Below are 26162 nucleotides of genomic sequence, written 5' to 3'. Positions count from 1 at the left end.
ATCATCCTCTCTTCTGGTGTTGCTCACACTGGCCGCTCTCATTCCCTCCCTGCCCTGCCCCTACCGTGCACACTTTATGAGACCGCTGCCCTCTCCCGAGCCCTTAGCCTCTGACCCAGGCTTTCCTCTCTTGGAAGAGTCTTTATCTGTGACCCTATCAGCTCACAGTCGTCCCTTGGGCCAGGGCTGCAGATTGGGGGAGGTGGCCACCCCCGAAGCCCTGGGGAGGCTGGAGCAGGAGAAGGTTGGGATGGAATGAAGTGAGCCACACCCAGACATGCCGGCTGGGGAAGGGAACTGGCTGAGCGGCCCCTCTGGGCTTCTGAGGGCCCAGCAAGCCCGGCAGGTGTTTTTCTACCTTGCCTTTGACTGCTGGTAGTATCAGCAGGCTTCATATCACCTGGCTTTATTCCAACTGAAAGGTGGAGGAGTATAATGAATTTCTGGCCACAAAATAATGTCTCCCAGGGATAGAACTTTCATGGGCCCTCCCAAGGGTGGGAGCCATGGGATCAGCGAGACTGGGCCCCGACCAGGGGTCTGTGGGCTTGTTGTTTATCTCCTAATCACCCACCTTCAGGCCCCTTTTCTTTTTTAAAAAAAAGTTTTATTTATCTGACAGAGAGAGACACAGTGAGAGAGGGAACACAAGCAGGGGGAGTGGGAGAGGGAGAAGCAGGCTTCCTGCGGAGCAGGGAGCCCGATGCGGGGCTCGGTCCCAGGACCCTGGGATCATGACCTGAGCTGAAGGCAGATGCTTAATGACTGAGCCACCCAGGTGCCCCCAGGCCCCTTTTCTTGTTGGAGCATTTCTTTTCTTCAGTTTTGTGCATGTAGCTAAGTCCTAATATCCCATGTGCTCTCCTTACAGAGGAAAAAGATGGCTTTGCCTGTGACCTCCTGCACAATCCTCCCGGGAACTCTGATCAAGAAGGAGATGATGTGGAAGAGGATGATTTTATGTTTGAGCTCTCAGACAAGCCTCTTCTCCCTTGCTACAACCTCCAAGTGTCAGTGTCCCGAGGGTAAGTGTCTAAGAGATCTCCAGGAACCGAGTGCCAGGATCCTGGCAACTCCTGGCCTGCCTCCCTGGGAAGGGTGGAGCTCTCCAGAAGGAAGCCCAGACCTGGCGAGCAAACGCTGGAGCTCGGGGAAGCTGACATATGACCAAGGCCAGCCTGACTTTCCCGCCCTGCTCAGTTACCTTCGGAACAGAGGCTGTAAGCTCCGGATGTATTGACTGTATGTCCTTCCCAAACCCCAAATCTAGATTCGCTCTCTGAAGGATTCTGCTTGCTGTTCCTGGGTGTAAGAGATGATCTGGGAGATATTTGGGCTGATGAACTATTAGAATCTCTGGAACATTTTTGTGGTTTCTGGGAACAGCCAGACAGAATATTTGAAACTGAGATTCTTGGAAAAGCCGCGACATATGGTTGCCATGGCTGCTGGGGTCCTTAAGGAGCCCACGGGCTGCTTTCTCGGAGCGTTTGTGTTGACGAGATGATGGCACGGGCACTGTCCTCTCAGATGACTGTGGATATTACTAACGGGTGTCACCCATTTTCGGAGACTAGAATATACCTGACACCATTAGACCGAACCCGGTTTAATCTTTACTTGATGATCCAGAAGGGAGTTGGTCGGCCTGCGGGGCTGTGGTTCTGGTCGGCTTTCACCAGATGGCAGCGTGTGGCCGTGCTCCTTAGGAGGATGCTGGATGACCTGTGCTTTTGTTCTTAGCCCCCATCTTTCAGTATTTTCGTCTTCTTGGTGTCTTCACATAGTTCAAATACCTTTGTAAACACTCTTAAGGATACTTTTCCTTTGATATTTATTTTTAAAGTACCCGACCCTGTTTTTGTTTAAAAAGTGATGGTACATGAAGCGCACACACGGCAGAGAGAGGGGAGGACGGGGGATCGGGACCCCTTCAAGTGAGTCCCTCAAGTTGATGACTCTAACCATTGGGCCACAAGGCTCTGTGCATCCTTTCCCCCAGGGCCTGATAAGAATAAAAATAACCTATATGATGACACTGGTAGGGATCAAGTTTCAGGGGCTTTTGGTCCTAATTCTTCTGGGCATCAGCTGATCCCTGAGGGCGGGGCAGGGCCTCTGGGCTATAGTATTGCACAGTTAATTAATTCCTTCAGAGTATTCAGCACCTCCTTCTCTGAAACAGGATCTTGGGCCCCAGGCAGTAAAAGGACCAGGGTAGTGTGCATCAGGTGTGGACGGAACACGGGGAAACCGAGGGCCACTGGCCACGCAGCGAGCCAGGCAGCGAGCAGGTTTTCAGCTGAGAGCTTGGTCCGGGCAAAGCTGGGTCTCCTGCCAGTCCAGCCTCCTGTCCTCCCGTGCCTCTTTGGAATCTGCCCTTCCCCACAGCTGCAGCACGATGGGAAATACAGATTCTCCAAGAAGTAGGGAGGGTGTAGGGGCGCCTGGGTGGCTCAGTCGGTTGAGCTCCTGACTCTTGGTTTCGGCTCGGGTCATGATCTCTGGGTCATGAGATCGAGCTCCCAGTGAGGCTCTGTGCTCAGTGCTGAGTCTGCTTGGGATCTTTTCCCCCTCCTTCTCCCTCCCCCTCTGCTCCTCCCTCCACTCGCTCTGTGCTTGGTGCTCACGCACACACTCTCTCTCTCAAATAAATAAGATCTTAAAAAAAAAGAAGTAAGGAAGGTGTAGAATGATGACCCTGAGGCCCTGCAGGGTTCATAACTGCCTTCGGAATCATCAAAGCAAAGCTGAATTCTTATTACCAACTGTTCTGAGGGCTCTCTTCCATTTTTTTAAAGCGATGGTCCAAATGTATGGTATCTATAGTCCCTTCCTCTGAACCCAGAGCACTCCCATTTCCTGATGGTGCGAAAAGAGCATTTACCGTCCCTGGGAAGGCATTGCATGTTCGGGAGAAGGGTGTGAGTCTGGGCAGAAGTGGTATGTGGTGTGCAGAACAGTCCGTCCTGTACCCGTGGCTTCAGCAGGTGCACCAGGCAAACCCCGAGGGCCAGAATACAGCCTTCAGAGCATCTCCAGGCTAGTGGAGGAGACAGACGAGTATACAGTCAGTTCTAATAAGAGACAAAATAAAAATGTCGCACAGTTGAGCAAGGTGTCAAGTGAATGATGGGAGTTCCAGTCCACCCTGAGCCCCCATTCCTGTGCCACGGAGACAGCAGTTTCCATTGCTTTTGTAGCCTTTCTGAGACAGGCTGTGTTCGAAGGATTATAAAGGGGGTATGAACCAAGTGCCATGGGACGGTGGGAGATGGGACGAGCGACCAATTTCACGGGGGGGGGGGGGTTGGGGGGGGAGACTTCACAGGTGATCTGGTATCTGAGCTGGGCCCAAGAGGCTGATGGAGGGCATGGTACAAGCAAAGGCTAACAAGTTCAGGAAGTTCAGAAAGTAGGGCTTGTCCTTCATCCAATGGCTGGCACTTGGTGGGGTGGGGGGATACAGTGTGTGTGTGCGTGTGTGTGTGTGTGTGACGGGGGAGACTGGGCTGAAGAGGTTGGATGGGGTCATGTTTGAAAGGTCTTGCAATACAATATCGTGGTAAAGAATTTGGAGGCTTGTTTTTTTTTTTTTTTTGTGCTGGAGGTATGGAGATCCATGGAAAGCAGTTCCAAGCAGTTCAGGGAATAAGAAGGTCGGATTTTCTTTTTAGAAAACGAATAGTAAGAGAGGATCCAGCGAGGGCGGGTGGGGGTGCAGCCGAGTGACTCTTGGCAGAGGGCAGCCAGTTGGGAGGCCGATGCGGCCGCTGGGAGCCGGACAGTGCCACGGGAGGAGGGACCGCCTTGGAATGGGGCCCATTAACGCGGGGATGCAGCGTGTCTTCCTGGTTTGGTCAAAGGGAGGAGCTGTGGCCCCTGAGCGGCCTCTCTAGCACCCCTCCCAGCTGTCCCCAGGCTGCCGCCCAGTCGGGTGTGCTCTGCAAAGTCAGACTGGCTGTAATGTGAGCTCCCGCCCTGCAGAAAGGACGGTGCTGCCGCTGGAGAAAAAACTTGTCTAATGCATTCCAGAGCCAAAGAGAAATGCCTTTTAGATTACCCGCAGTTTAGGCCTTTCTCCACGGCTCCCCGTCTGTTGGGGAAGGTCTCAGAGAACAAGGGGGCAGGGGAAGCAGGAGTGAGAACAGGAAAGGGAAACCAGACAGGGGAGCAGGGGTCGGGTTGGGGGAAGAACTGGTCCCAGCAGATGGTAAATTCCAAGTCGCGGGGTGTGGGGGAAAGCCTGGGGATGCCTGCTCTGAGTTTTAGGTTCTGGAAGGCCCCTTTTCCCTCCCGCTCCCACTTTTTGGGAAGAGGTCAGTCACGGGTTGAGTGCTGGAGATGGAGCTGAAAGCGGTTCGGCCACTGGAGGGAACAGGAAAGTTTTACCTCAGCGACACCCAAGGAGCCCATGGTTTAGTTTGGGGGCGGGGGTAGCCAGACTGGCAGCCTTCCTGGGCCCTCCGGAGTGTTCCCAGCACCCCACTGCTTCCCCCCAACCCCCTTCCCTAACTCCTACTCTTGCCTCTTCCAGACCCTGCAACTGGTTCCTCTTTACCGACGTCCTGAAGAGGCTGAAGCTTTCCTCCAGGATCTTTCAGGCTCGGTTCCCGCACTTTGAAATTGCCACCTTGCCCAAGGCCGAGTTCTACCGGCAGGTGGCCTCCAGTCAGCTTCTGACCCCAGCCGAGAGGCCCGGAGGCATGGACGACAGATCAGCCCCAGGCTCCTCTGAGACTGTGGAGCTGGTGCGGTACGAGCCCGAGCTCCTTCGGCTTCTGGGGTCTGAGGTGGAGTTCCAGCCTTGGAACAGTTGACCAGGCCAACGGCCGCTCCCTTTTCTTCTTTCTCCTCCCCCACCCCCCGGGTCTTTCCCCCCCGCCGCCGAGCACCAGACTGCAGAATGAGGCAATAATACGGACCAACAAGAAGCCGCCTTATCAATGCCAGCATTAGTGACTGGATTTGTTTTTTTTTCCGGTTATGATTAGTTCTCATCTCCCTGTCATCGTCTTTGTTGTTGTGGTTGGTGATGGGAGTGGAAAGTTGAACTCCACATCTGAGGACAAGAGGTCCCGGGGATGGTGGGAGGTGGCGCCAGGGTCCATTGGACTGGCCTCCTTTGTGTGTGACCAAGACCACACCTGGGCGCTGGGGTGGCCTCGGCCTGTCCGGAGGAGAAATGAGAAAAGCCCAAATCTCTGAGCGAACCCTCCGTTCCCCTGTGTTCTTCTGTCTTCCATAGTATTTATTTTATTAGTATTTAATTTGTATTGTTTCATTGGTTTCTGATAAGTCTGTATCACTGTGACGATTTGAGACAACTTGTTGTATTGAGGGACTTTCTTCACCTCCTTTCTTTGTCTTTCTTGATCAGCTCTGGAGCTGCCCCCTCCCTCTGACAAAGTGACTCCCAGGTTTGTTTTCACCCCACTGGGGAGGGGGCAAGAGGGGCGGGGGGAGGGGGGCCCTGAGGACTTGTGACTGATGAAGGTGGCTGGTGCTGGCCTGGGGCTGGGGGGTTGAGGGTAATCCTGAGGCTTTGGTGCTTCCCCCCCTCCATTTTTCTGTTTCACCACCTGCCCTTTGCAGCAGCCCCACTATCTTGAGATTAGTGTTTCTGGGGAGAGGTGGATTGTGAGGGGGGCGGGGTTAATGGGTCACTCTATTTGGGGAGAGTCAAGAATGGGCCTGAAGGCTAAGGTTGCCCCCTCCTCACACTTCCTTCACTGCTCCCCTCAAGAGTGCACAATATGGGCTTGTACCCACATCTCCACCCCCCTCCTCCAGCCACCCCACCCCCTCCGGCCCTCACCCTTTCTCGATGCTGAGCCTCTCAGCTCCCAGCCCTTGACCCTCACCTCTCCCCCTTGTCAGACTCAGTACCCCCTTCCTCTCTCCTCCCTGCTTCTCCCTCTGCCCCCCATTCTCCTTTGGAATCTGCAGAGGGCTCTGGGACGGATTGCCAGATGTGAGATCCAGGCCTCAGCTGTTTGCTAGGCAAGGGCAGGAGGTTGGGCTCCGTTCCTGCCAAGGGACCTGGGGCTGACTGTGGGGCCCTGCCAGGCCTCCCTCCTGGCCTCCTGCGCTGGGTTTGTTCTGGGAGAGAGAGGGAGAGAGGGAGGAGCTGGGGGGGGGGGGCGGTTCCCTGTCCCTGCCCTGCTCTGTGGCATTGTCTTTCCTACTCCTGTTCTTATTTTTCTACCAATTGCTATTTTTTCCAAACAATCCTTGTAGAGAGTATGTACCATCCGAAGGCAGGAGGGCCTCGCTGTGGCCGGCTCTGGTTGGAGATGGTACAGTTTTATTGTACAGGTGCTAAAACAACAACAAAAGAAGAAAATGGAAAAAAAAAAAGACAAAAAAAAAGGCAAAAAAAAAAAAGCCAGTTTGAGGGTGGGACAATCTGTTCTCTGGAGACTCCTGACCCATGCGGGAGCATTGGTGGTTATTTTCTTTGTATTGTGTTTGTTCTTTGTTCCCAGGGGGAAGTTCTAGGCCCCCTTCTGTAGGACTGCTCCCCACCCCCACCATACTGCCCAGTTGGTTTTGAACAGCTGTTCTCCCTTTTTAAAAAAAAAAAAAATATATATATATATATAAAGTTGAGGGGTTCTGGGTTTTAATTTTTTGGTTTTGTGGGGGTTCATGGTATTGTGTGGTTTATTTTATGTTTGCCTTTACCTTTTTGCATTTGGGTGTGTATTCTGGCTGCCCTTTATGTTTCATTTTAAGCAACTGGCTGTGGAGTCAAAAACACTTGCATACTGAAAAACCTGTGTCAGGGCTTCTGTCTCCTGTCTTTACTCTTCTCCCGCATTGGCTCTTCCGTGGTTAAAACAGATGGGCGTCCTGATGGGAAACCCCTGATCCTGCCTTGCAGTTTGGGTACCACAAATGAGGACAGGGTGGCGGGGCTAGTGAATATTGGGGCCACTGGGGCAAGATCTGGAAAGAAAAGGCAAGGCAGGGGCACATCCTGGTGGGGTGCGGGGACAGGGAGCAGTGGGAAGAATGGACTACCTGCGTCCGTTGAGCCGTGCGTGTGTGCGCACGCGTGTGTGTGTGTGTGTGTGTGTGTGTTGCTTGTTTGCCACAGGAGTAGCAGGACCGGAAGGAGGAGCCCTCTTTTAGGCTATAAGGAATGACCCTCTTTAACTCAAGGAGATCACCTGCCTGCTGGTTCCCTTGCCCTGGGCCACCCACATCTGCACCTGAGCACACAGTCTTCTCACTCCCTCACTGTTGTGCCCGTGCTCCCCCTGCCCACCCGCACAGTGCAGGCCTTCCATGGTTCTGGCTTCCTAAGAGCCAGCTACTGTGGAGGCAAGATGCCCATCCTGGATTTTACACCTTTTCTTCCCACTTCTGAAAAGCAGTGGTAGAAGCTCCAGTTCCTTCTGACTGTTGGCTCCAGAATGGGCCTGTTACTGGTTGAGGGGAAGGGGATGTTTGATAGGTCTGGGGTGTTTAAGCTATATTCTTAGGACCTCTCCCTGTGGCTTAAGTCTCTGGGGAACCCTGTCAGTGTACAGGTGAGGGGATCTGTGGGTCTGGCCAACTGGAGGCTAGCCAACCCCCGGAGTGAACTGTGAGCTGCCCTTTGCTTAAGCCCCAGGTCTTTCTGTCCAGGTGGAGGAACATCCATTCCTTTGAGCCACAGCATTAATCTTCCTCATTGGCCTTTGCTTACCCACTTTCTGATCTTGATGCTTCATGTTTCCAAACAACCGCATAACAGCACTGATTTTAGCTCAATCCTCTGTTTGGAACTTGCAGTTAAGAAATCAGATATGTCAGTAGGTCACCAAAGCTATGTGGTGAGTGCAAGGATTCAGCTCAAAGGGATGGGCAAGAGCCCTGGGGTGGTTGGAAGGACTTGCTGGGAGAGGGTGCTCAGTTGACACTTCAGTAGAAAAACAGGAATTAGGGGTGGTAGAGAAGAGTCTCTGAACTGAGGGGACAATCGGAGCAAAGGCTTAGAGACAAATAAGAGGGTAGTACGTGCAGGAAACCACAACCCACCTGAGTGTCACTGCAGCTGGAGGGGACAGACTGAGAGAGAGGGCGCAGGAGACCTGCCAGGCATGCCAAGGAGCACAGCCTGGACTTTTGCTTTAGGTGATGGGGAACCACGGGAAAACTTTAAACTGGGTAACTATAGTGGGTTTTTTGTTTTTGTTTGAATAAACTGGTAAAAATGTGTTGGGAGGTGGGCCAGACAAAGAGGTAGAAAGGTAATCGCTTGAGATTCAGAAGAAAGGACGAAGGGAGAGTGGTGAGGGTACTTACTGTAAGGCTTTGCACTTAAGGCAGAAGGGAAGATGCTGCGGGCAGAGTCAGAATGACCCCAGGGGAATGGGTGAGGGGCCTTTGGGGAGCCGGGGACAGCCATGGGCATCTGGGTTTGGGTGTGTGGGCACACACAGCCCTTTATTTCCCTGCAGAAAGGAGGCGAGTTAAAAGCAAAACCAACCAGCAGTTCCTTGTTTTCTTGCCTTTGGGCTCCTTTCCCCACACCTTTCCTAGAGACCCCTCACTGCCCCTCTGCCAGGATGGGAAGACCAAGGCAGGAGGTATGGGCTGTGATAGGCCCTGCATCCCCGCTCCAGACCGGAGTGAGGGCGGTGGCCTCCCTCTTACTGATTGGATCGCCTCATCCTTCCAGTGCGGCCTAGGGGAAGGCGCGGGCTCCAGCACTTCCCGCCCAGGCTGACCTCAGGTGAGAACCTAACCATTCTGTCTTCATTGCTCCATCTGCCAAACAGGGCTCGATTTACCCACGGAGGAAGGGAATCGTACTGAGCAAACACGGCTGTTTAGCTGAAGTTAGTTCCTCCTACGTGCCGAGGTCGTGGGCCTACTGTTAATGATGGTTTTACCAGAATGTTCCTCTTTGGGGTGCAGGGTTAAAGGGAGGCCCTGTTCAAGTCTCCGTATTTCTGCGGAAAGGACCATCCGCTCTCGGCACATCCCCATTTGGGTTGGAGGGGGGCGAACTGGGCAGTAAACTGTCCCTTCCATAATCTAATCTGTAATAGGGGAGCTTGTTGAGTGTTCTATTGTGTCCCGCCCCTGCGAAGCCGTGTGTGTGGGGGGGGCGGGGTGGGGTGTGTGTGGGGGGTGGGGTGTGTGTGTTTTAGGGGGAATGGGGTCAGCCCCAAGCGAAGCCGTGTGTGGGGGGGGGTGTGTGGGGTGTGTGTGTTTTAGGGGGAATGGGGTCCGCCCCAAGCGAAGCCGTGTGTGTGTGTGTGTGTGTGTGTGTGTGTGTGTGTGTGTGTGTGGTGTGTGTGGTGTGTGTGTGTGGTGTGTGTGTGTTTTAGGGGGAATGGGGTCCGCCCGAAGGGCGGCCTGCTTAGCAGCCCAGGGGAGGTGCCGGGCTCGGGCCTTCTGGACCCCGCAGCGGGGCGGGCCAGGACTCCACGTGCTCTCCTAGACCCCGGGTTTCCGCCGCGAGGGGGGCTGGCACGCCGCAGCGTCGGGCCGCCGGGTGCGGACGCCTCCCCAGCCCCGCACCGGCCCCGCGGGGAGCCCGGGCTCACGCTGCGGGCGGTCGGGGCCCTCCGGGGCAATCGGACGCCGCGCTCGCTCTCCGATTTCCAGGTGGAAAGCGGCGCCTCGCGGGCGTGCAGCTAGAGGCAGGCCGCGGTGGGGAGGCGGGCCGGGCCGGGCGCCCTGCGGCGTTGGAGGGGAGGGGGGGCAGCGGCGGAGGCTCCCTCCCGCCACCGGGGAAGAGCGGCGGCCGGCGCGCCAGGCCGGGTCCACCGCGTGCTCACCTGCCTGTCCCGGAGGCTGGGGGAGGGGGCCGCGGGAGGGAGGGGGCGGGGCCGGGCGCAGCAGGCCAATGGGGAGAGGGCGTTCAGCCCCCTGCTAAATTCTCCCTGGAAAGTGGAGGGGTGGGGAAGTTCGAAGCTCCGGGGCCGTGCAAGGCCTTGGTGGGGGCCGGAGCCGCCCTGGGACAGTCGGGGGCGCAGAGTCGGGACGGAGGGACGGGAAGACGCGGGCCCCACCCCAGCCGCCTCTCCCTTCCCCGGCGCTCCTGCGCCGGCAGCCCGCCATGGCCAGCTCGACGGCGCCACCTGCTGGACGTTGGTCCCCACGTCCGGCACGCCAGCGGCCGGGGCTCTCGCAGGCTGCGACCTTCGGGGCCTCGCAGGCGTGGGAGCGGGAGGAGAATGAGCTCGCCCACCTCGGGTCCAGCAGCTTTGGAACCAGCGACAGCCGAACCGCCTCTTTAAAAATACGTTATGGGGTCAGAAAGACCTACGATGGTGAAAATAACTTCTCGCCCCGCCCCTTCCATCGGGCCTGACGCTTCGGCCACTGGGTTCCCCCCAGGGGTGAGGAAACAGTGCCGCAGCTGTGCCGGGAAGGGGGCGGGGCGAAGGGCGGGAGCTCAGGAGTCGCCCGCGGCTCCCGGTGGCAGCGGCGCACAGCTGGAAGCGGCTTCGGGTTCCTCCTCGTGGAGCCTTGTTGCGGGGAGGGGGGGGGGCGGCGCAGACACCGGCGAGGAAGCAGCGGCCTGCGGTATCACGCGAGGGGTCCAAAAGCTGTGAAAGCCCCCAGGTCTGGGTTGTTCTCCTCCTCCCCCTTCTGCCTGCCACAGTGTAGGGCTGAAATCCCCGTGATCAGAGCCAAGACTCATTCCTTCTTTCAATAAACATTTATTGAGCACCTACTGTGTGCCAGGCACTGTGCTAGGCGCTGGGGATACATCAGTGACTAACACACAGTCCCTGTCCTTGAGGAGCTCACAGTCTATTGGAGGGGCAACATACATGAACACAGAGCTAAGGAGCTACCATGTGCTAAGTGCTACAGTAAGAGGTATACGCAAAGTGCCGTGGGGGCCCAGACGAAGCTCTACTACATCGGCTGCTGGGGGGTGAGGAGCCAGCTCCTGACTCCATGACACCATCGCAGAGGCCAGGATGGTGCTGCCACAGGACTCTGGTCAAAATGAACTTGTCTCCTGAGGGTCTCCTCCAGCCCTCTCCCGTAACTAGATCAGCACAGGCTAGTTAACCAGATTAGCTAATTTAACACTTTGAATTAGGAAAGAAACTGGACAGGGAAGTTTCTTTAGGGGCAGGGGATGTTCAAAGTAGTAACAACTCTCGGGTGCAAGGCTGGGGGGTGGGAGTGGGGGTACCATGAGGGCACTGAGCCAGGGAGGGCTGGCCCTGGGCAGTGGAGCACCTGGGGTGAGTGCCTGTGCAGGGGGGAGGTCAGAGGTCACCAGCCTCAGACTTTGGTCCCCATCTCTCACCAGCTCAACCGGCAATATTCGCTGGTGCTCACTAGATGCTTCGTAGTGTGCCCTGCTGTGGGTGCCACGGCGCCCCCCCCCCCCCCGCCCTCAGAAGGTAACACACTAACTGGGGAGACAAAATAGGTCCAGGTCATTGAAGATTTAAGTAACAGTTTGTGATTATAACAGAGGAGATGTCACAGGCTGTTCGCGATCAGTTGCCCAAAGAGCGGCAATTGCTACGAATGTAAAATGAAGAACTCCTGTAAGGGTAGGCTGGTGTGGGGAAGCAGCTTCCACAAATCGAGTCTTAAAGGATTCGCGGAGCATTCTGGTTGAGCAGAACCAAGTAAAGCAAAACCACAGAGGTGGGAAACTTCGAAGAGAGGCAAGCTCAAAGGCCAGCAAATCCCTAACTCTGACTGGAACAGTACCTTGGGGGTCAGGGAAACCAAGTGAGACGACGACTAGGGAAGTCAGTCGGGACCTCATGGGGAAGGGCCTTGCCAGGTCAATGACTTGGGACCTCACTTTTGGAATTACAGCCCTGAGCCTGCAAGTGCTCCCTCCTCCCTCCTCCAGGACCCCTGGCCTGCCTCAAGATTCAGCAAATACAGGGTTAATGCCCAGCTGCCTACAACAGGTCGGAGGCTCAGTATTTTGAGTATCACCCTACCTAGAGGCAATGAGGAGCCACTGAAGGCCTTTTAGCGAGAAAGAACAGAATCGGTGCCCTGGCAGATCGGAGGGGATGAGACAGGTCACACCGTGGTGCGTGTTGATGTGCCTGGGAGGGGGGGATGAGCTCTGGGTAAGTCTGAGCTAGGCTGGAGGCTCCGGGAATGTGGAAGAAAGGGGAGATTTCAGAGACGTGCCAAACGGCCTGGACTTCAGGAGATGGGGGAGGGGACAGGGTCAAACGAAGGCAGCCATCAGATGGCTCTGAAATGTCAAGCTTAGAAGGTCAGGAAAATGGTGGTACAATGAACAGAAATAGGCAAGTCATGACAGCTTTTTGTTTGTTTTTTGAGGGGAAAGGTTGTGTGTGTGTGTGTGTAAAGACTTTAAAATTCATTTGTTTCAAATCCATGTTTGACAGAGGGGCTGTCTTTGAGGCAGGACAGGCATCTGGATGGAAACATGCAGCCGGCCGCTAGAAATGTAAGCAGGAGCTGCAGCTCTTGACTTCAGAGCCGCCCCCGAAGAGCCCAGCCAGAGCCAGGAGACGGACGAGAGCCGGCGGGGTGGGGGGCCCACACTCAGTGCGGCCGGCGTGCGGCCGCTACCCGAGGGGGTGGGAAGTGGTGTCACGAGCCGCCAGGACTCACGGGGACTGAGAACTGTGAGGACGACATTTGATGTCACGGTAAGGGTATCAGTGACCTTCAGATGATGGGTTCTGTGAAATTCGGGGGGGGCAGGGCACCCCTAACCCATGCAGCACCTTTGTGCAAATTTTTTTTTTAAGGTGACTCTTTCGCAGGATGTTTCACTTTCCACCATCAGGAATTTGTCATAATAAACAGATTAGAAAAAGGCATTTTAATGCCAAGTGCTGGAGATGTGTAATAAATACACCTGCACACCCATAAATGGTTCCTTTCCAGAGAGAGAGGGAAGAACAGGAAGAGAGTGGGAGAGAACACAGGAGGCTTGGCAGCGACCAGAAGGAGAGAGAGAACAACCTGGGGAGGTAGTTAGGTCAAGTGGATGGTTTTCTACTGAGGACATAGCCAAGGGCCCAGGGCACTGATTCACATTAACCAAATTCACCAAATAGAATCGATTCTGAGGCTGCCATGTCTTAGCTCTTAGCCTTGCCCCCAAATCTGGCTGGAGAGAGGCAAGCTAATTCAAAGAAGGGGAAGGAGGAGTGAAGCCGAGGGGTTCACTTAGGAGAGGATGGGTTGAAACGTCCTCAGAAAGGAAAGATGGAAGCAGGGAACCCTGTTGGGACAGGAGAAGTGTCAGGGGGGCTCACATCCGCTGGCTCCTGTCTTCTTGGTGTGGGAGTCAGGGCTAGGTGCGCGACTTGGGAGGTGAGAGCCAACGGTCCACTCGAGGTCTGCGGTAGCCATCCTGCGGCGGGGAGGGGGGGGGGCGGTTGGCAAACCTACAAGGTGAGTAGAAGGCAGGCTGAGCAGCGGGCACGCACAGGCAGGAAGGGAGGCAGTCCCAGTGTCCACGGCTACACGACTACCCCCAGCCACGCCGATAGGAGGGAGATACCGGGGCGACACTAATCAAGAGGGACCCCCGGATCGGGGTGGGGGTTGGATAGGCCAGTGTGCCAGTGAAGGCTGGTATTACAGCCCAGGCTCTTGGCACAAACATTCAGTTAATCCAGCCCTGTGTGGGGACTTCGTATCTGGGTCCGACCCTGTCCCTTTGAACTCGTCTTCCCCAGCACACACACCCATCGAAATCCTCCTACCCTGGATCTGCTCCAGCTCTGTGACATCTCTCCCAACTGGATTCAGCCTGTACCCCATAGCCTCGGGGCAACTGAATGGTTTGTCCAAAGGGAATTAGAGAATGCTTCCCTTAAAAAAAATCCCCATCTCTGCAGCTGACCCAGAGACACACACCCTTGAAGACCTCACAGCTCCACCCCCTTCCTCCCCAAAGAAACAGAGATACAGACCCACGAGTACACACACATACATACAGAGATATTCACATATGGGATAGGAAATTCCCCGTGGAGGGAACGCAGACGGTGAGAAGCCCCACGAAAGGACTCTCCCCACGAGGCCCCTGCATCGGCCCTGGCCACAGACTTCTCAGGAGGTTCTCCCTCCATCACCCAGTCAGCCCACGACCCTGGCAAGAGCATATCCCCTAATGCTCTTGAAGGCCATGGTCTGACGCCAGGGATGCTCAAACTGGGCATGGCTTGGCCAAGGTGACACCGGGCAGAGGTCGGGGACAGGGGATCCGGTGTACTGAGATCCCACCGAAAAGTAAGGGCAGGTGTCCTGCTCCGGTCAGTCTCTGCTATCGAAGTCCATAGAAAAAGGCTGCTCAACTTGGCCCCCGGCCCCTTCATTTATATGTCATGGGGCTCCATCTTAATAAGCGAGGTGGGGTTGAATGGGGAGAAGGAGGCTGGGGTTGGGGATCTGGTCAGTAGGCTCCCAGAGGTGGTCACACTAGGCTCAGCCATAAACAGGGACCCTGAGCCTGAGGAGAGCTCAAGTTCAGCCACTGGGGTCAGCCCAACAGTGGGGCGGTTGGGAGAAGAGAAAGTCTGGTTCCCCAGAAGGCTCGGATTGTGGGAACCCCTTGAAACCACCTGGGTTGGAAGTGGCTGAAGGTGAGCCCGATCCCTCAGGAGCTCCCTCAGGGTCTCTTCGGGAACCAGCAGCCCCTCCACGGGGGCCCCAGTCACCATGCCCTGCACATATGAGGAGGGCCTCAGCGGCCCCTCCTTGACCCCAGCGGCTGCGGTGGCACCGGAAGTCCTGATGAAGGCAGCAATGACAGTCCCGGGGGGCTGAGGGCTGGGCCCGGCCGGTCCAGCCCCTGCGATGGAGGATGGCACCGGGTTGGTCGGACGGTTGGCCCCAGCCAGAAGTTGGGGGAGGCCACTGAGAATCAGCGGGGCCCCCGGTGCTGCCACCTGACTTTCTTGGAAACTGGTGCTCAGGGGGAAGGAGGCCTGCAAAGTGAAGGTGTCCTTGAAGGTCGAAGCAGGCGGAACACTCTGGAGAACGAGCTGTGTGGAAGCAGGCGTACTGGCAGGGGGCCCGCTGGTCAGCACTGTGGTCAGTGGGATTGTCTGCAGGGTCAAGGCAGAGCCCGACCCCACGGGGGCCACTCCCAGGTGGATGTTGCTGGGCACCGAAGAAGTACTGAGAAGAAACAGAAAACAGGTTTGGTCAAGGCAGGAGGCATCTCCCAGCGGGCTGGGGAGGAGGGCCCAGGAGGAGCAGAGCTGGTTGAAGGTGTTCTGTCTTTGTTGCTGGATCGGCGAACGTCTACTGAGCACTTAGTACAGGTCAGGAATCTTCCAAGCAGCCCATGCACTGAGATTAATAATCTGACTTTACAGCTTGAGGAAACGGGAGCACAGAGAGGTTATGTAACTTGCCCCAGACCACACAGCTAGTCGCGGGGACCCACATCTAGGCCTTCTGACCCCAGAGCTCCTGTCCCTCACCACGCCGCTCCAGCGCCTTCCTGCCTCAGGGCACCTTGCCCCTGCCAGCCTAGCGGGCGCCACGTACACAGAACTCAAAACCCAACCTTCTCAGGGAAAATGTGGAGACACTTAGCATGGACAGGAAGCAGCGAGAGCTTTCCAGGGGGGCCTGGAGGGCCCGAGGGAAGCAGGACGGGCATCTCTGTCACGTTCTCCATTGCCTCTTTTCTGGAGTGGAGGCGGCTTGGGGAGATGGGCCCCGATGTGGAGGTCGCTGGTGGCTGCTGGGGGAGCACTCTGAGATAACGGGAACAGCCCCAGCGGGTGACAGACGCCGCCCAGGGCAGGGGGGCTGGCTTTGCCACCACTGTGGTGTGCAACCGTGGGCAAGTCACTTTTCCTCTCTTGACCAACAAGCGCCCCACTGGCTTCCCTGGGATCCTGTGAGGTTCCCGTGAGACTGGAGACACCACAGAACTCGGCAAGAGGCTGACCACGTCCACCCCCCGCACCCCCCCGCCCCCCGCCATGAGGCACTACGGGAGGGTGTGTAACGGCTCCGGGGCCCTTACCTCACGGCTCTGGTGAGTTTGGCCTGGCTCTCTGGCAGGGAGGTAGTGGGGATCTCCTCATCTACAGACAGTCCCAGTTCCAGATTCGCAGATGGCTGTAAGCCAACGTTCTGAACCTTTGGCTTCTCCCAGGAAGGGCCTCCCTTGCCCTGGGGAGCAGCTCTGGCCGAGACCCTGGAACTGGCTCGGCGGGTGGTGCCAGTGGTGGAGGTGGAGGGCGTGGAGGCCTGAGGGGAGGCCGCCGTGACTTCACTTCTCTCCTCGTCATCTTCAATCACCACCAGGTCCTTGGGCATCTCCTTAAACTGGTACACCAGCCTCTGCCCTTCCACTTTGGCCAGGATGCCTCTTTGGTAGTAATATCTGGGGGACAAGGGGCGGGGAGTGGGGAGTTAGGCAGGGACACACCGCCCTCCGGGGCAGGGCGGGCAGGCGGCGGAGGCTGGCCGGGCAGCCAGATGGGAGCCCCGCGTCAAGGGAAGGGGTGAGGACAACTCTTGGACTTGAAAGGCTTTTATGAAATTTCTGAGCTCTCCCCCTGAGGACACAAAGGGCCATGAAAAGGGGTTTCAAAGGCTAGCCCCACCCTGCGTTGGGGGGAAGGACAAGGGGGGGAATGCAGGATAGGAGGGGATGGCTGGTGGGGAGCTCAGCTGTCCCCCAGCCTGCACGACTGATGACGGCTAACTCGGGCCTGTCCCCGAGGTCTCTGGCCAGCAGAATGCCCTTCGTGGGCATGGGAGGCCCCCAAAGGCTCTTGTGCTACAAAAAGAGAAAAAGCGAGGATAGAACTGTAAGAGGGCGGGCAGTGTGCCCCCCAGAAGGGGTCTGGGGACGGGCTTAGGGGCAAGCAGATGGAAGCGTCAGCAGACTCTAAAGCAGGAGGGACGTCTCAGACGAGAAGAGCTTCGGAAAGCCCCCAGGGCAGGGACTCGGGGCCCCAGCAGCTCCTACCTCAGTGCCCGCCCCATCGTCTCGTAGTTCATGTCGGGCTTGTTTTTCTGCTTCCCCCACAGCTTGGACACAGCTTTGGAGTCCACCAGCTTGAAGATGCCCTTCTCTCGCTGGGTCCACTTGATGTACTTCGGGCAGGTGTTCCTGTCCTGCAGAAGCGCGAGGAGGAACTCCCACAGGTAGATGGTGCTGCCTGCAGAGGGCCAGCTGGTGAGGAGCCGCCCGGGCACCCCGACCCCCTTCCCACCTGGCCTGACTCCCAGCCCTACCTTTGCCGTCCTTCGATTTCTTCCGTATGGGGATGCTGGGGTCAGTGACCGGTGAGGTACTGCGGGTGCCCTTTGTCTTCCGGACTGGGAGGGGAAGGGGGGGCAGCAGGATGAGGCTGAGACCACACGGAGGGCTGCAGGGCAGGCTCCCGAGTGGGGTGCCACGTCAAGAACCAGGCCACCGGGGCCAGAGGCCCAGGACTGCTCTCCACAACCGCGGCCCTCAGGCTCCCGCGCCCGCCCAGTGGCCCGCCCTCATGCTCAGGCCCCAGAGGTAGACCAGAACTCTACTGCCCACGCGGCCAAGGAGCATAGTGCTGACAAATGAGTCACCTTTCGAAGAACCCAACCCGCCGAGCCTGATTTTGGAAATGAGAAGGCGGCCTCAAGGTGCGGCTGTTGTCCAGGTAAGTGTGAGACTGGGGTTTTGGTCGCCACACCGACAAGGCAGTATTAAGCAGTCCTTGCCTGAGTAAATCAATAACATCAGGGCTTGGGAAAGCCCAAAGTCCTCTCGCGCAAATAGCCCAAGCTCCACAAGGTCTGAGGAGGAAGATAAGCACATAGCATGAGGCGTCTTTTATAGGCAGAGGGCCCCAGAGGGCCAGGGACTGGCCAGGGGGCCAAGCCTGGTGTCCGGACACCTAGACTAGGATTCAACCCATTTGGGACGGTCGGTATTTCTGCACGAGTTTACCTATCTGCTGGGCTGACAGGAGCGGCGTGGGAAATGTCAGCCTTTGGGCAGGCCAAACTGTACAGAAGGGAGGACTTTTCATCCATCCCCTGTCACACCAAAGAGCTGTCCTCTGAATGTGTCTATGAGCCTTGACCCACTCACCCCTGATAGGCTCCCTGACCCGCCCCCCTCCTACCACACCCCCCTGAAGACAGACAGACAGACACACACGCACACACGTGCACACACACACTTTCCCTCTCTCTCTCTCTCTCTCTTACTTCTCTTCTTTGATTTTCCAGTCTTCTTGGCACTTTCCTCTCTGGGGACCTTCTCCTCCAGACAATGCCCCTCCTGGTCATCAGTGTCACCCGCCTGGTTCAAGGCATCAGGCTCAGAGACAGGAAACAGGTAGTTGGGCAGAGTGGCAGCCGGAGCAGGGTCTGAGTCTGGAAGCATTTCGGAGGTGCCGACTGCAAGGAGAAAGGCCTGAGGTGCCTGAGCTGCCTGAGGCCCAGGGCAGGCCGGGAGTGTGGTCTCCCGGCACTTAAGAGAATGGTGGGCTCCTGGGGAGGGCGGAGGAGCCGCTCCCCACGGCCCCAGATGCAGGATACACCTGAAAATGCCTCATGTGTCTCACACCACGAGGACAGGAAACATCTGCAGGGCTGTGGGCATGAGCTGGTCCCAATCACGGCTGCCACATTTACAGCCCCCTGCCGGCAGTGGGGAAGTTCCAGGCAACACCCAGGGTAAAGGGCCACCTTGATTTCGTCATTCACTTGTTTTACAACTGGAAGGCGCCTTAGATATCATTTAGCCCAATTCCTCTGCTTTCTTGATAAGGAAACTGAGATCCAGAGATGGCAGGGCATGTGTCCAAGGTCACACAGCAAGTGGGTGCCTGGTACATGTAGGCATTCAGTAAGTATTTGCTGAAGCCTGAGTGCACATTAGTGACAGGGTCAGGAACAGAAGTGCTGGCACTCTTAACTGGCAGCTTTGGGCTTTTTCCCCCCGCGGGATCCCCAGCCTGCCCTCGGGAAGGGGCAGTTAGGGTCAGAAGCCCTCCTGTCCACGAGTTGGGCAAAGGCCTGGGGGTGGGGTGGGGCAGGAGCCCACGTGGGGGGCCTTCTGGGGAGGTGGGGAGCCAAGCTCCAAGCCTGGCACATTTCTAAATAAGCCACGCCCTGCACAGTCTTTGTGGGGGCCCCAGCAAGAGAGCAGAGGGGCCCGAAAAGTCACCCTGGCCAATAGTAGTCAGCCTTCAGCCTTAAAAAGGAAGGAATTTCTGACATATGCTACAACATGGACAGACCTTGACATCATTATGTTAAATGAAATAAGCCAGTCCCCAAAGACCACTACGGTGTGACTCCACTCCTGTGAGGTCCCTAGAGTAGTCCCATTCATAGTGACAGAGAGTAGAGTGGTGGCTGCCAGGGGCTGAGGGTAGGGGAGAATAGGGAGTTAGTGTTTAATGGGCACAGAGTTTCAGTTTTGCAAGATGGAAGGTTCTGGAGATGGATGGTGGTGATGGCTGCCCAACAGTACTTAATACCACTGAACTGGACACTGAAAAATGGTGAAGGTAGTCAATTTTATGTTATGTATATTTTACCACAATTTAAAAATTGGAAAAGGAAAGTCCCCCTGGCCACCTTTTCCCTGTCTACACTGCCCCTCTGCCCCCCGCCATTCCCGCCCCAGCTCAAGAGCACGTTTACCCGGCCGCAGCGGCTGTGGGCACGCATATCTGCGTGCACACGTGCCTGCGAATCCAATACATGGACATGGTATTTTTAAATGGCATTTTTTGTTGCCTCGAGTTAAGGCACCAGGGTTCACACTTACAGATCTGCTTCTCATCCAGGATGTCGTTAGGAGACTCGACATTGAGCAAGACTTCAGTGGTTGACATGGTTTGTGAGGTTGCTTCATTGTCATCTGGTTCCAGGTTCCATGGTGTGGGGCGCAGGGGGCAGAAAGAAAGTTCCCTCAGGGCTCAGGGCAGGGGTGGAGCTCTCATGGGGCCAGCCCAGGGAACAGTGCTAAGAAGCCAAGGGACCCGGAAGGGGCTAGCGTGCCACCTACTGACACTCTCCACCTTTTCTCTCCGCTCACCCCAGCCGGTCTCCCCTTCACTCTGCCTCGTCCCACTGCATCTTGAAAGACCACGGATCCATTTGGATGGTTTCCTCCTCTATGAAGTGACTACCTTTTGTTTGTCCTAACCACGCTATCTAATCTCCCACTCCTGCGGGCCTTGCCCTTGCTGCGTGGGGTCACGGAAAGCCACTGCGGGCTGCTATATTCCCTGATGGCAGTACCCCTTTTTCTTCCACACTCCCCTGCCCGGGAAGGAAACAAACCTGCAAGCAGAATACTGCCCTCCAGAATCTGATCCTGTGTCATGCACAAGGTCCCATCCGTTATGATGCCATTGTGAACGTCGTCCAGTTCCAGTCCTGAGTACAGATGCAGTAGCTCGGGGTAGGGTACCTGCTCCACGATCACAGCTGGGAACACCGAGGGGTCCTCCAGCTGTGCACAAGACAGGGGTCCGGTTTAAGGCTCACCTGCCTCTTCCAGGAAGCCCTCCCTACCAGAATCTGGCCCTTCTTGCAATTCCTAATTCTTGGAGCCCCCAGGGCTTGTCCTTTGTCTGGGATGACACTGCTCTGGGTCCAACCTCACTAGGTGATGCTTTGAGTGGATTCTTTTTTTTTTTTTTTCTTTTAAAGATTTTATTTATTTACCCGACAGAGAGAGACACAGCGAGAGAGGGAACACGAGCAGGGGGAGTGGGAGAGGGAGAAGCAGGCTTCCCAGCTGATCAGGGAGCCCGATGTGGGGCTCGAACCCAGGACCCTGGGATCACGACCTGAGCCGAAGGCAGACGCTTAACCGACTGAGCCACCCAGGTGCCCTGCAACTCTTTTTAAAAATTATGTATATAAGGAATTATACCAGAATGTTTATAATAATTATACTTTGATTGTGGGACTTTGGGTGACTTTTTTCCCTTTCTTCCCAGTTTTCTGTATTTTCCAAATTTTCTTTCATGGGGTTGTTAATTTTTTTTTCATGAAAAAAGAATGAGAATGTTCAGTTCCGCCTAACGTTCCTAAAGGATGCAGAAAAAAAAAAAAAAAAAACCTGATAAAACACCATTGGGTTTGGCCACTGGGCAGTCACCCTGGCTAGAGCACTTTTAGGGGACTGCTGGGGTCCCAAGGCACATTACAGCAGATCTCAGAGAGGACGGACTGAGGCAGGGGGTCAGATGTAGTGATGAAGACCACAGAGTTGAGAGCTGTCTGTCCAATATGGTACCCACTAGGCATGGGTGACTGTTTAAATGTAACTGTAAAACTTTTTCAAGATACAAAGTCCAGTCCTTCGGTCGCGTTAGCCACAGTTCAAGTGCTTCATAGCCTCTTGTGACTAGTGGCCCTGTACTGGACAGGGCAAATACGGAACACTTCTAGTAGCTCAGAAAATTCCATTGGATTGTCCTGATCTAGAGCTAGACAACCTGGCTTTGAAACCAAGCTCTGCTACTTAGTAGCAGTGGGACCTTGGGCAAGCCACCTAATCTTGCCGTGCATCGGTTTCCTCATTTATAAAATTGGGGTGGCCATATTAAACAACACCATAGGGTTGTGTAAACAGATCAATGCGCATAAAGCGCATAGAACAGGACCGGTGTAGAGTCGGCTCTCATCGAGTGTTTTAGGTATCAGGGACTTCTAGGAGACTAGTAATGCTTTTATTTCTTAACCTGGGTGGTGAGTTCATGGGTGTTCATTTTGTAATTATTCATATATATATATATATATATATATATGATTTATATACTCTTTTGTATTAATGATACATTTTTCAATACAAATGGTTTCCTGAAAGGGAGAGAAAGGAGGTGAGAATGTAAGCACAGAGGGTGGAGACCATACTGATGAACAGAAAGGAGTTAAGAAGGTGGTGGTTTTTTGAAGGAGGTGGGTAGAAGGGAGAGAAGACCTGAAGATGTTCTAGGTTGAGGAGAAAGGTCTGGAAGGTCTGAAGGATTTAAGAGAGAGACATTGGAGGTGACCAGTGGTTTGAGGTCTTGGAGGCAGGAGAGAAGAGTTAATTAAGTACGGGGAGGAGATACCGCTGGAAGGAAGAGGGACACTTCTTCGTCCCGGGTCAGCGGGAAGGAAACAGGAACAGTGATGTTATCAGTAAAAGGGAGAAGGGAGGGAAACAGAGGGTGTCCTTGGCTTCTCTGTGAATTGGAGCAGAAGCTGTCTGCTGAGGGTGGAGGGGCAGGTGTGGGATTGGGAGGGAAGAACAGCCTCCATGAAGAACAGTTAACAGTTGCTGAGCAGATCAGAAACAGGCAAAAAATGACTAGTAGTATCGAGAACCCAGGTATGGTTAGATTTTTCTTCCCTTCTCTTCCCATGGTGCCTTCCACCAGGCGAGGCACACCACAGATGTTGGGTAAGACTGAGCAACTTGAGGTTAAGACCCCACGGGACAGAAAGTACAATGTGCTCAGAGCCCACTAGGGGGCAGCCCTGGGTAGGCCGCTAGAGGTCGGACGAAGTTTTCTGTCCTCACAAGGATTCAGCACAGAGAGCATCAGTATTCGGCTGGGGTGCCCTTAGAGATAATCCAACTGGATCTCCTCTTGGTGAAGAGGGGAAGATGGCAGCCAGATAGGGTAGGGGACAGGACTTGCCCAAGTGACACTGTGGCCAAACTGGGATCGGAAACCAGGACTCCTGACTCTTAATCTTCTGTTCCTTCTACCGTTCCTGGCTGCCTCTTCTCCAGTTTGTGGAAGGAGAGGAGTGGAGGGCAGCGATGGGTGTGCCGAGACACCATCCAAAGCGTACAGCCAAGTGCATGGAAAACGTGCTCTCTCAGCCCCAGTTCAGAGCAAGACAAGGAGCGGTAGGGACCTAAGTGCTGAAATTCTGTCCACTTTTTCACCTTTCCCTCACCAGAGAACCCCATTTCCAGATCTGGATCCTCGGATTGAGGCTGAAAAGTTGGTTCTGGAAGGGCCCGTCAACCAGGCTAGAGAATGGAGTCTGAAGGGGCCAGGGACTGGTCTGTGCCCTGTGGGGCCGGCAGGCAGAGCTCACTCTTGCTATGCGGTTGTCCTGGCAGCTTTCTCACTGTGATGCTGCAGGTGAAGGGAAGGGGACAGACATGCACATGAGGGTCCATGGGCACCTGTGCGTCCGGCCCCCACTGCTGATCGAATGACAGCCCAGCTGCTGTGTTTCATAGCCGCACGGCTGGCTGGGTGACGGCGCGTGGCCCGTGACTGCACACGGAATGACCGCCCAAGGACTAGTGACTGGCCGCACGAGTGACGAGCAGGCGCACAGTCTGGCTGGCAGGCAGGCCCGGTGGCCTGGACCTAGTAGGGGCTTGATCTATATTCGCCGACTGGCTAGTCGGGGGTTCCGGCTGGCTTGCTGTCTGCCGGCCTGTCTGTGTCTATCTGATCGTCCACCTGGCCGACCGGGCTCTGTTCTCTGGGGCCATACCTGGTGGATATCATCCATCCCGTTGCTTGCAAACTCAAAAATCAGGTCACTGGGCTGCAAGGTAATAGCCATGCTGTCTCCTCAGAGAGCTGACAGCAGGATTCGCAGGGCCCTCTGGAGCTGCGGGGGTGTTTTTGACGAAGAGATGCTCTTCAGGTACTTGGAGCTTAGAGCCTACACCCCGAGCCACAGTAAAATAGGGGGTGTAGAGAGCTGGAGTAGGTGGTGGCCTATGCCAGGTTCAAGGCTGCATGCTGGGCTGGGCCAACCACGGGGGTGACCTAGGGAGAAGGGAGAGACAGGGGCAATGAGTAAGTCACCTTCCTTGAGCTTTGTTCCCAGGACGCTAGCCAACAGCAGGGACCCTGCCACCAGGGCCAGACTGCCAAAAGGGGAGGATGATAGGAGAAGGAAGGGGAAGAAGAAAGGAGGCAGGTTAAAAAAAAAAAAAAAAAAAAAGAAGGAAAAAGAGGAAGTTAGTTAACAGTTGCGTCCAGTGGGAAGTGGCCGAGCCTCAGTGTCAGTCTGTCAGCAGCGTCTGCACCTGAGCCGGCCGCGAAGACACACAGCCTCCCTCCGTTCTCTCCTGCCTCCTCTGGAGGTGACAGATCGAGGGGCTCTGGGCTCTCTCCACCCTGAAGATTAATCTCCAGGGTGTGGCCACAGGGGAAATCAGGGCACCCCATCCGTCCTTATAGATGGGACAGCAGCATGAAGAATCCTTAAAATTCCCTCGGCTCAGAAAGAATCTTGTGTGAGAGGGAGTGGGTTAGGGACACATGGCGGTACCAGGTGCTCTTCCAGGCTCTGCCTGGCTCAGTCTACCTTGGACATGGGGGCCACTCAGCTCTGAAGGGCAGAGTCTACGGAGGAAGAAACGTCTCAGCGTGGGGGGTTGTGCGGTCAGGGCCAGTGCAGGTCTGACCCTGCTCCTGCGGAGGGGACTCTGGGAACTGGCCACGCCCCCAGAGAGCCCCGAGACAGAGGGCCAGGTGGGCCACAGGCCCTGCGCACTTATCGCGGCCCCGCCCCCCCCTCCCGCTGCCTTGTGTGGGTTCGCGCTCTTGCTGCAGCTTTGCTTTCAGTTTCAAGGCTGAACTGTCACCCTGGGAACTTGAGAGGAGAGCCCCAGCTCAGGGAGGGGCCCACAGAACCTTCCCCATCCTCCAGGGCTGGCTCAGCCCCCCCCCTTTTCCAGGACACCTGTCTTCTGCAGCCCACACGTGTCTCCTCTCCCCAGTGCCTCCGGTGCCGACAGCATGCCCCTCAGACCCCCGCTCGGCACCCGGGCCTCCAGTGGTCTGCTGCCGTGGCCCGCGTGCCGACCCCCCGAAGCCTAGCTCCCACTCCCACGGCCCCCCTGCCAGCCCGCTCTGCGCCTCTCCTCCCGAACGCTTGGGCTTTGCCACTTGCAGGCACCTCAGCTTTGGCCCGTAGGGTTGTTTTTAATGGTACGCTCGTGTGTGCGGACATGGGGTGGGTCTACGAACAGCCCGGTTCAACCACGAACGCCTGAAGAACTGGGTCCACGCACCACAGCAGGAGCGACACACCTGCCCTCCAGGTTCGGCAGTGCCAGGGTGGCAAAGCCTTCTCCTGGCCCCGAAAGAAATGAGGAACTTCAGAGAGGGGCAAAGGGGAGGAAAGGGAGGAGGACCATGGGTGACCTCTCTGATGACCGCTCTCCCCCACAGGAGACACCCAGGCCTCTCCCACTTCCTTTCCGTTAGCCCACAGGGCTGGCTCCGCCCGCTCCCCACCCCCACCCGCACCCCCCGCACCTTTCCACCCCCGCCCCCCAACACAAAACTTCAAGAAGTCGCTCCACTCAACCTGTCAGGTCTGAGTTTCCTTTGGGTGAAGGAGACAGCCCCGCTAGGACGAAGAGGAGGCCCAGGGGAAAACACGGTCTGGCCTGGGTTCCACCCCTCCCACCCCACCCTACCCCCACCCGGCCCCGCCTGTGACCCAGTCTCCTGTGGCCCGCCTGCGAAGCCTCCCAGGGCCATTTATGCTTGGAAGGTCTGTCTCCTCCAGCCAAAGCGCCCCAAGGCCCGCATTCCGCAGCTCCCCGCCCTGCCTCCGGCCGGCTGTCTGCCCCCAGGAAGCATTCTCATACTAATCAAATGAAAGGGATCACTTTCACCTAATCCCACTTTGTCTAAACACGAAACTCCGGTGTCTGCCCCCACTCCCCTCAACGAGGTCATTCCGCTGCAGCCCTTCCCTCCAGGTTTGCTCATCTCTGGCTTCTCTTCCCAGATCAGCACTTGATGTTTGCGTGTTCACTGGTGCTCTCTGCGTGTGGACCTTCCGTGCACCTTCCTGACCTCCCCCATTAGGCGGTGGCTTCCTGGAGGGCTGGGACATCAGTGGTCATCAGTGAAACGTTAGCACCTTGCACGGTGCTTCGCGTGTAGCACACACTCGATTTATGTTTGCAGAACAAACACATGAATGAACTAATGAATGAATGAACGGACGAATGCATGAATGATACTGGTCAGTCAGTACCAGTGAGGTGTATTTTCTGGGCAAGAAGTATATCCATGTGGGGCGCCTGCGTGGCTCAGTCAGTTAAGCATCTGACTCTTGATTTCGGCTCAGGTCACTATCTCAGGACTGCGAGATAGAGCCCCGCACGGCGGGCTCCGTGCTCAGCAGGGAGTCTGCTTAAGAGTCTCTCTCCCTCTCCCGCCTCTCTAAAAATATATATATCCACGTGTACATTGGTTGTGGGG

At 56.0% G+C, this 26162-nt stretch overlaps 2 protein-coding genes across 9 annotated transcripts in view; one reads left to right on the top strand and one right to left on the bottom strand.

Moving 5' to 3' along the window:
- Window positions 1–5456, top strand: part of BCORL1 (BCL6 corepressor like 1) — a 61403-nt gene extending 55947 nt beyond the window's left edge. For all 6 annotated transcript variants that reach the window (XM_078064974.1, XM_078064973.1, XM_078064975.1 and 3 more), the window contains 2 exons: window positions 872–1025; window positions 4538–5456. In XM_078064974.1, the coding sequence (XP_077921100.1) occupies window positions 872–1025; window positions 4538–4820 (437 nt within the window). In that variant the 3' untranslated portion in view covers window positions 4821–5456. The remainder of the gene's footprint in view (window positions 1–871; window positions 1026–4537) is intronic.
- Window positions 5457–10651: 5195 nt separating this feature from the next.
- The window catches only part of ELF4 (E74 like ETS transcription factor 4), a 38266-nt gene continuing 22755 nt past the window's right edge, over window positions 10652–26162 (bottom strand). For 2 of the 3 annotated variants that reach the window (XM_036116302.2, XM_036116303.2), the window contains exons 2-9: window positions 23422–23702; window positions 20245–20416; window positions 19727–19819; window positions 18154–18345; window positions 17194–17277; window positions 16925–17117; window positions 15971–16333; window positions 10652–15108 (exon numbers count right to left, since the gene is read on the bottom strand). In XM_036116302.2, coding sequence (XP_035972195.1) covers window positions 14304–15108; window positions 15971–16333; window positions 16925–17117; window positions 17194–17277; window positions 18154–18345; window positions 19727–19819; window positions 20245–20416; window positions 23422–23493 — 1974 coding nt within the window. In that variant the 5' untranslated portion in view covers window positions 23494–23702 and the 3' untranslated portion in view covers window positions 10652–14303. Of the gene's footprint in view, window positions 15109–15970; window positions 16334–16924; window positions 17118–17193; window positions 17278–18153; window positions 18346–19726; window positions 19820–20244; window positions 20417–22866; window positions 23149–23421; window positions 23703–26162 lie in introns of those variants that run through there. The other variant, XM_078064289.1, reaches the window with a different exon arrangement.

Source organism: Halichoerus grypus, chromosome X, assembly GCF_964656455.1.
Source record: "Halichoerus grypus chromosome X, mHalGry1.hap1.1, whole genome shotgun sequence".
Classification (NCBI taxonomy): Eukaryota; Metazoa; Chordata; class Mammalia; order Carnivora; family Phocidae; genus Halichoerus; species Halichoerus grypus.
The sequence above is the reverse complement of the archived record's forward strand: the minus strand, read 5'-3'. Positions and strand labels throughout refer to the sequence as shown.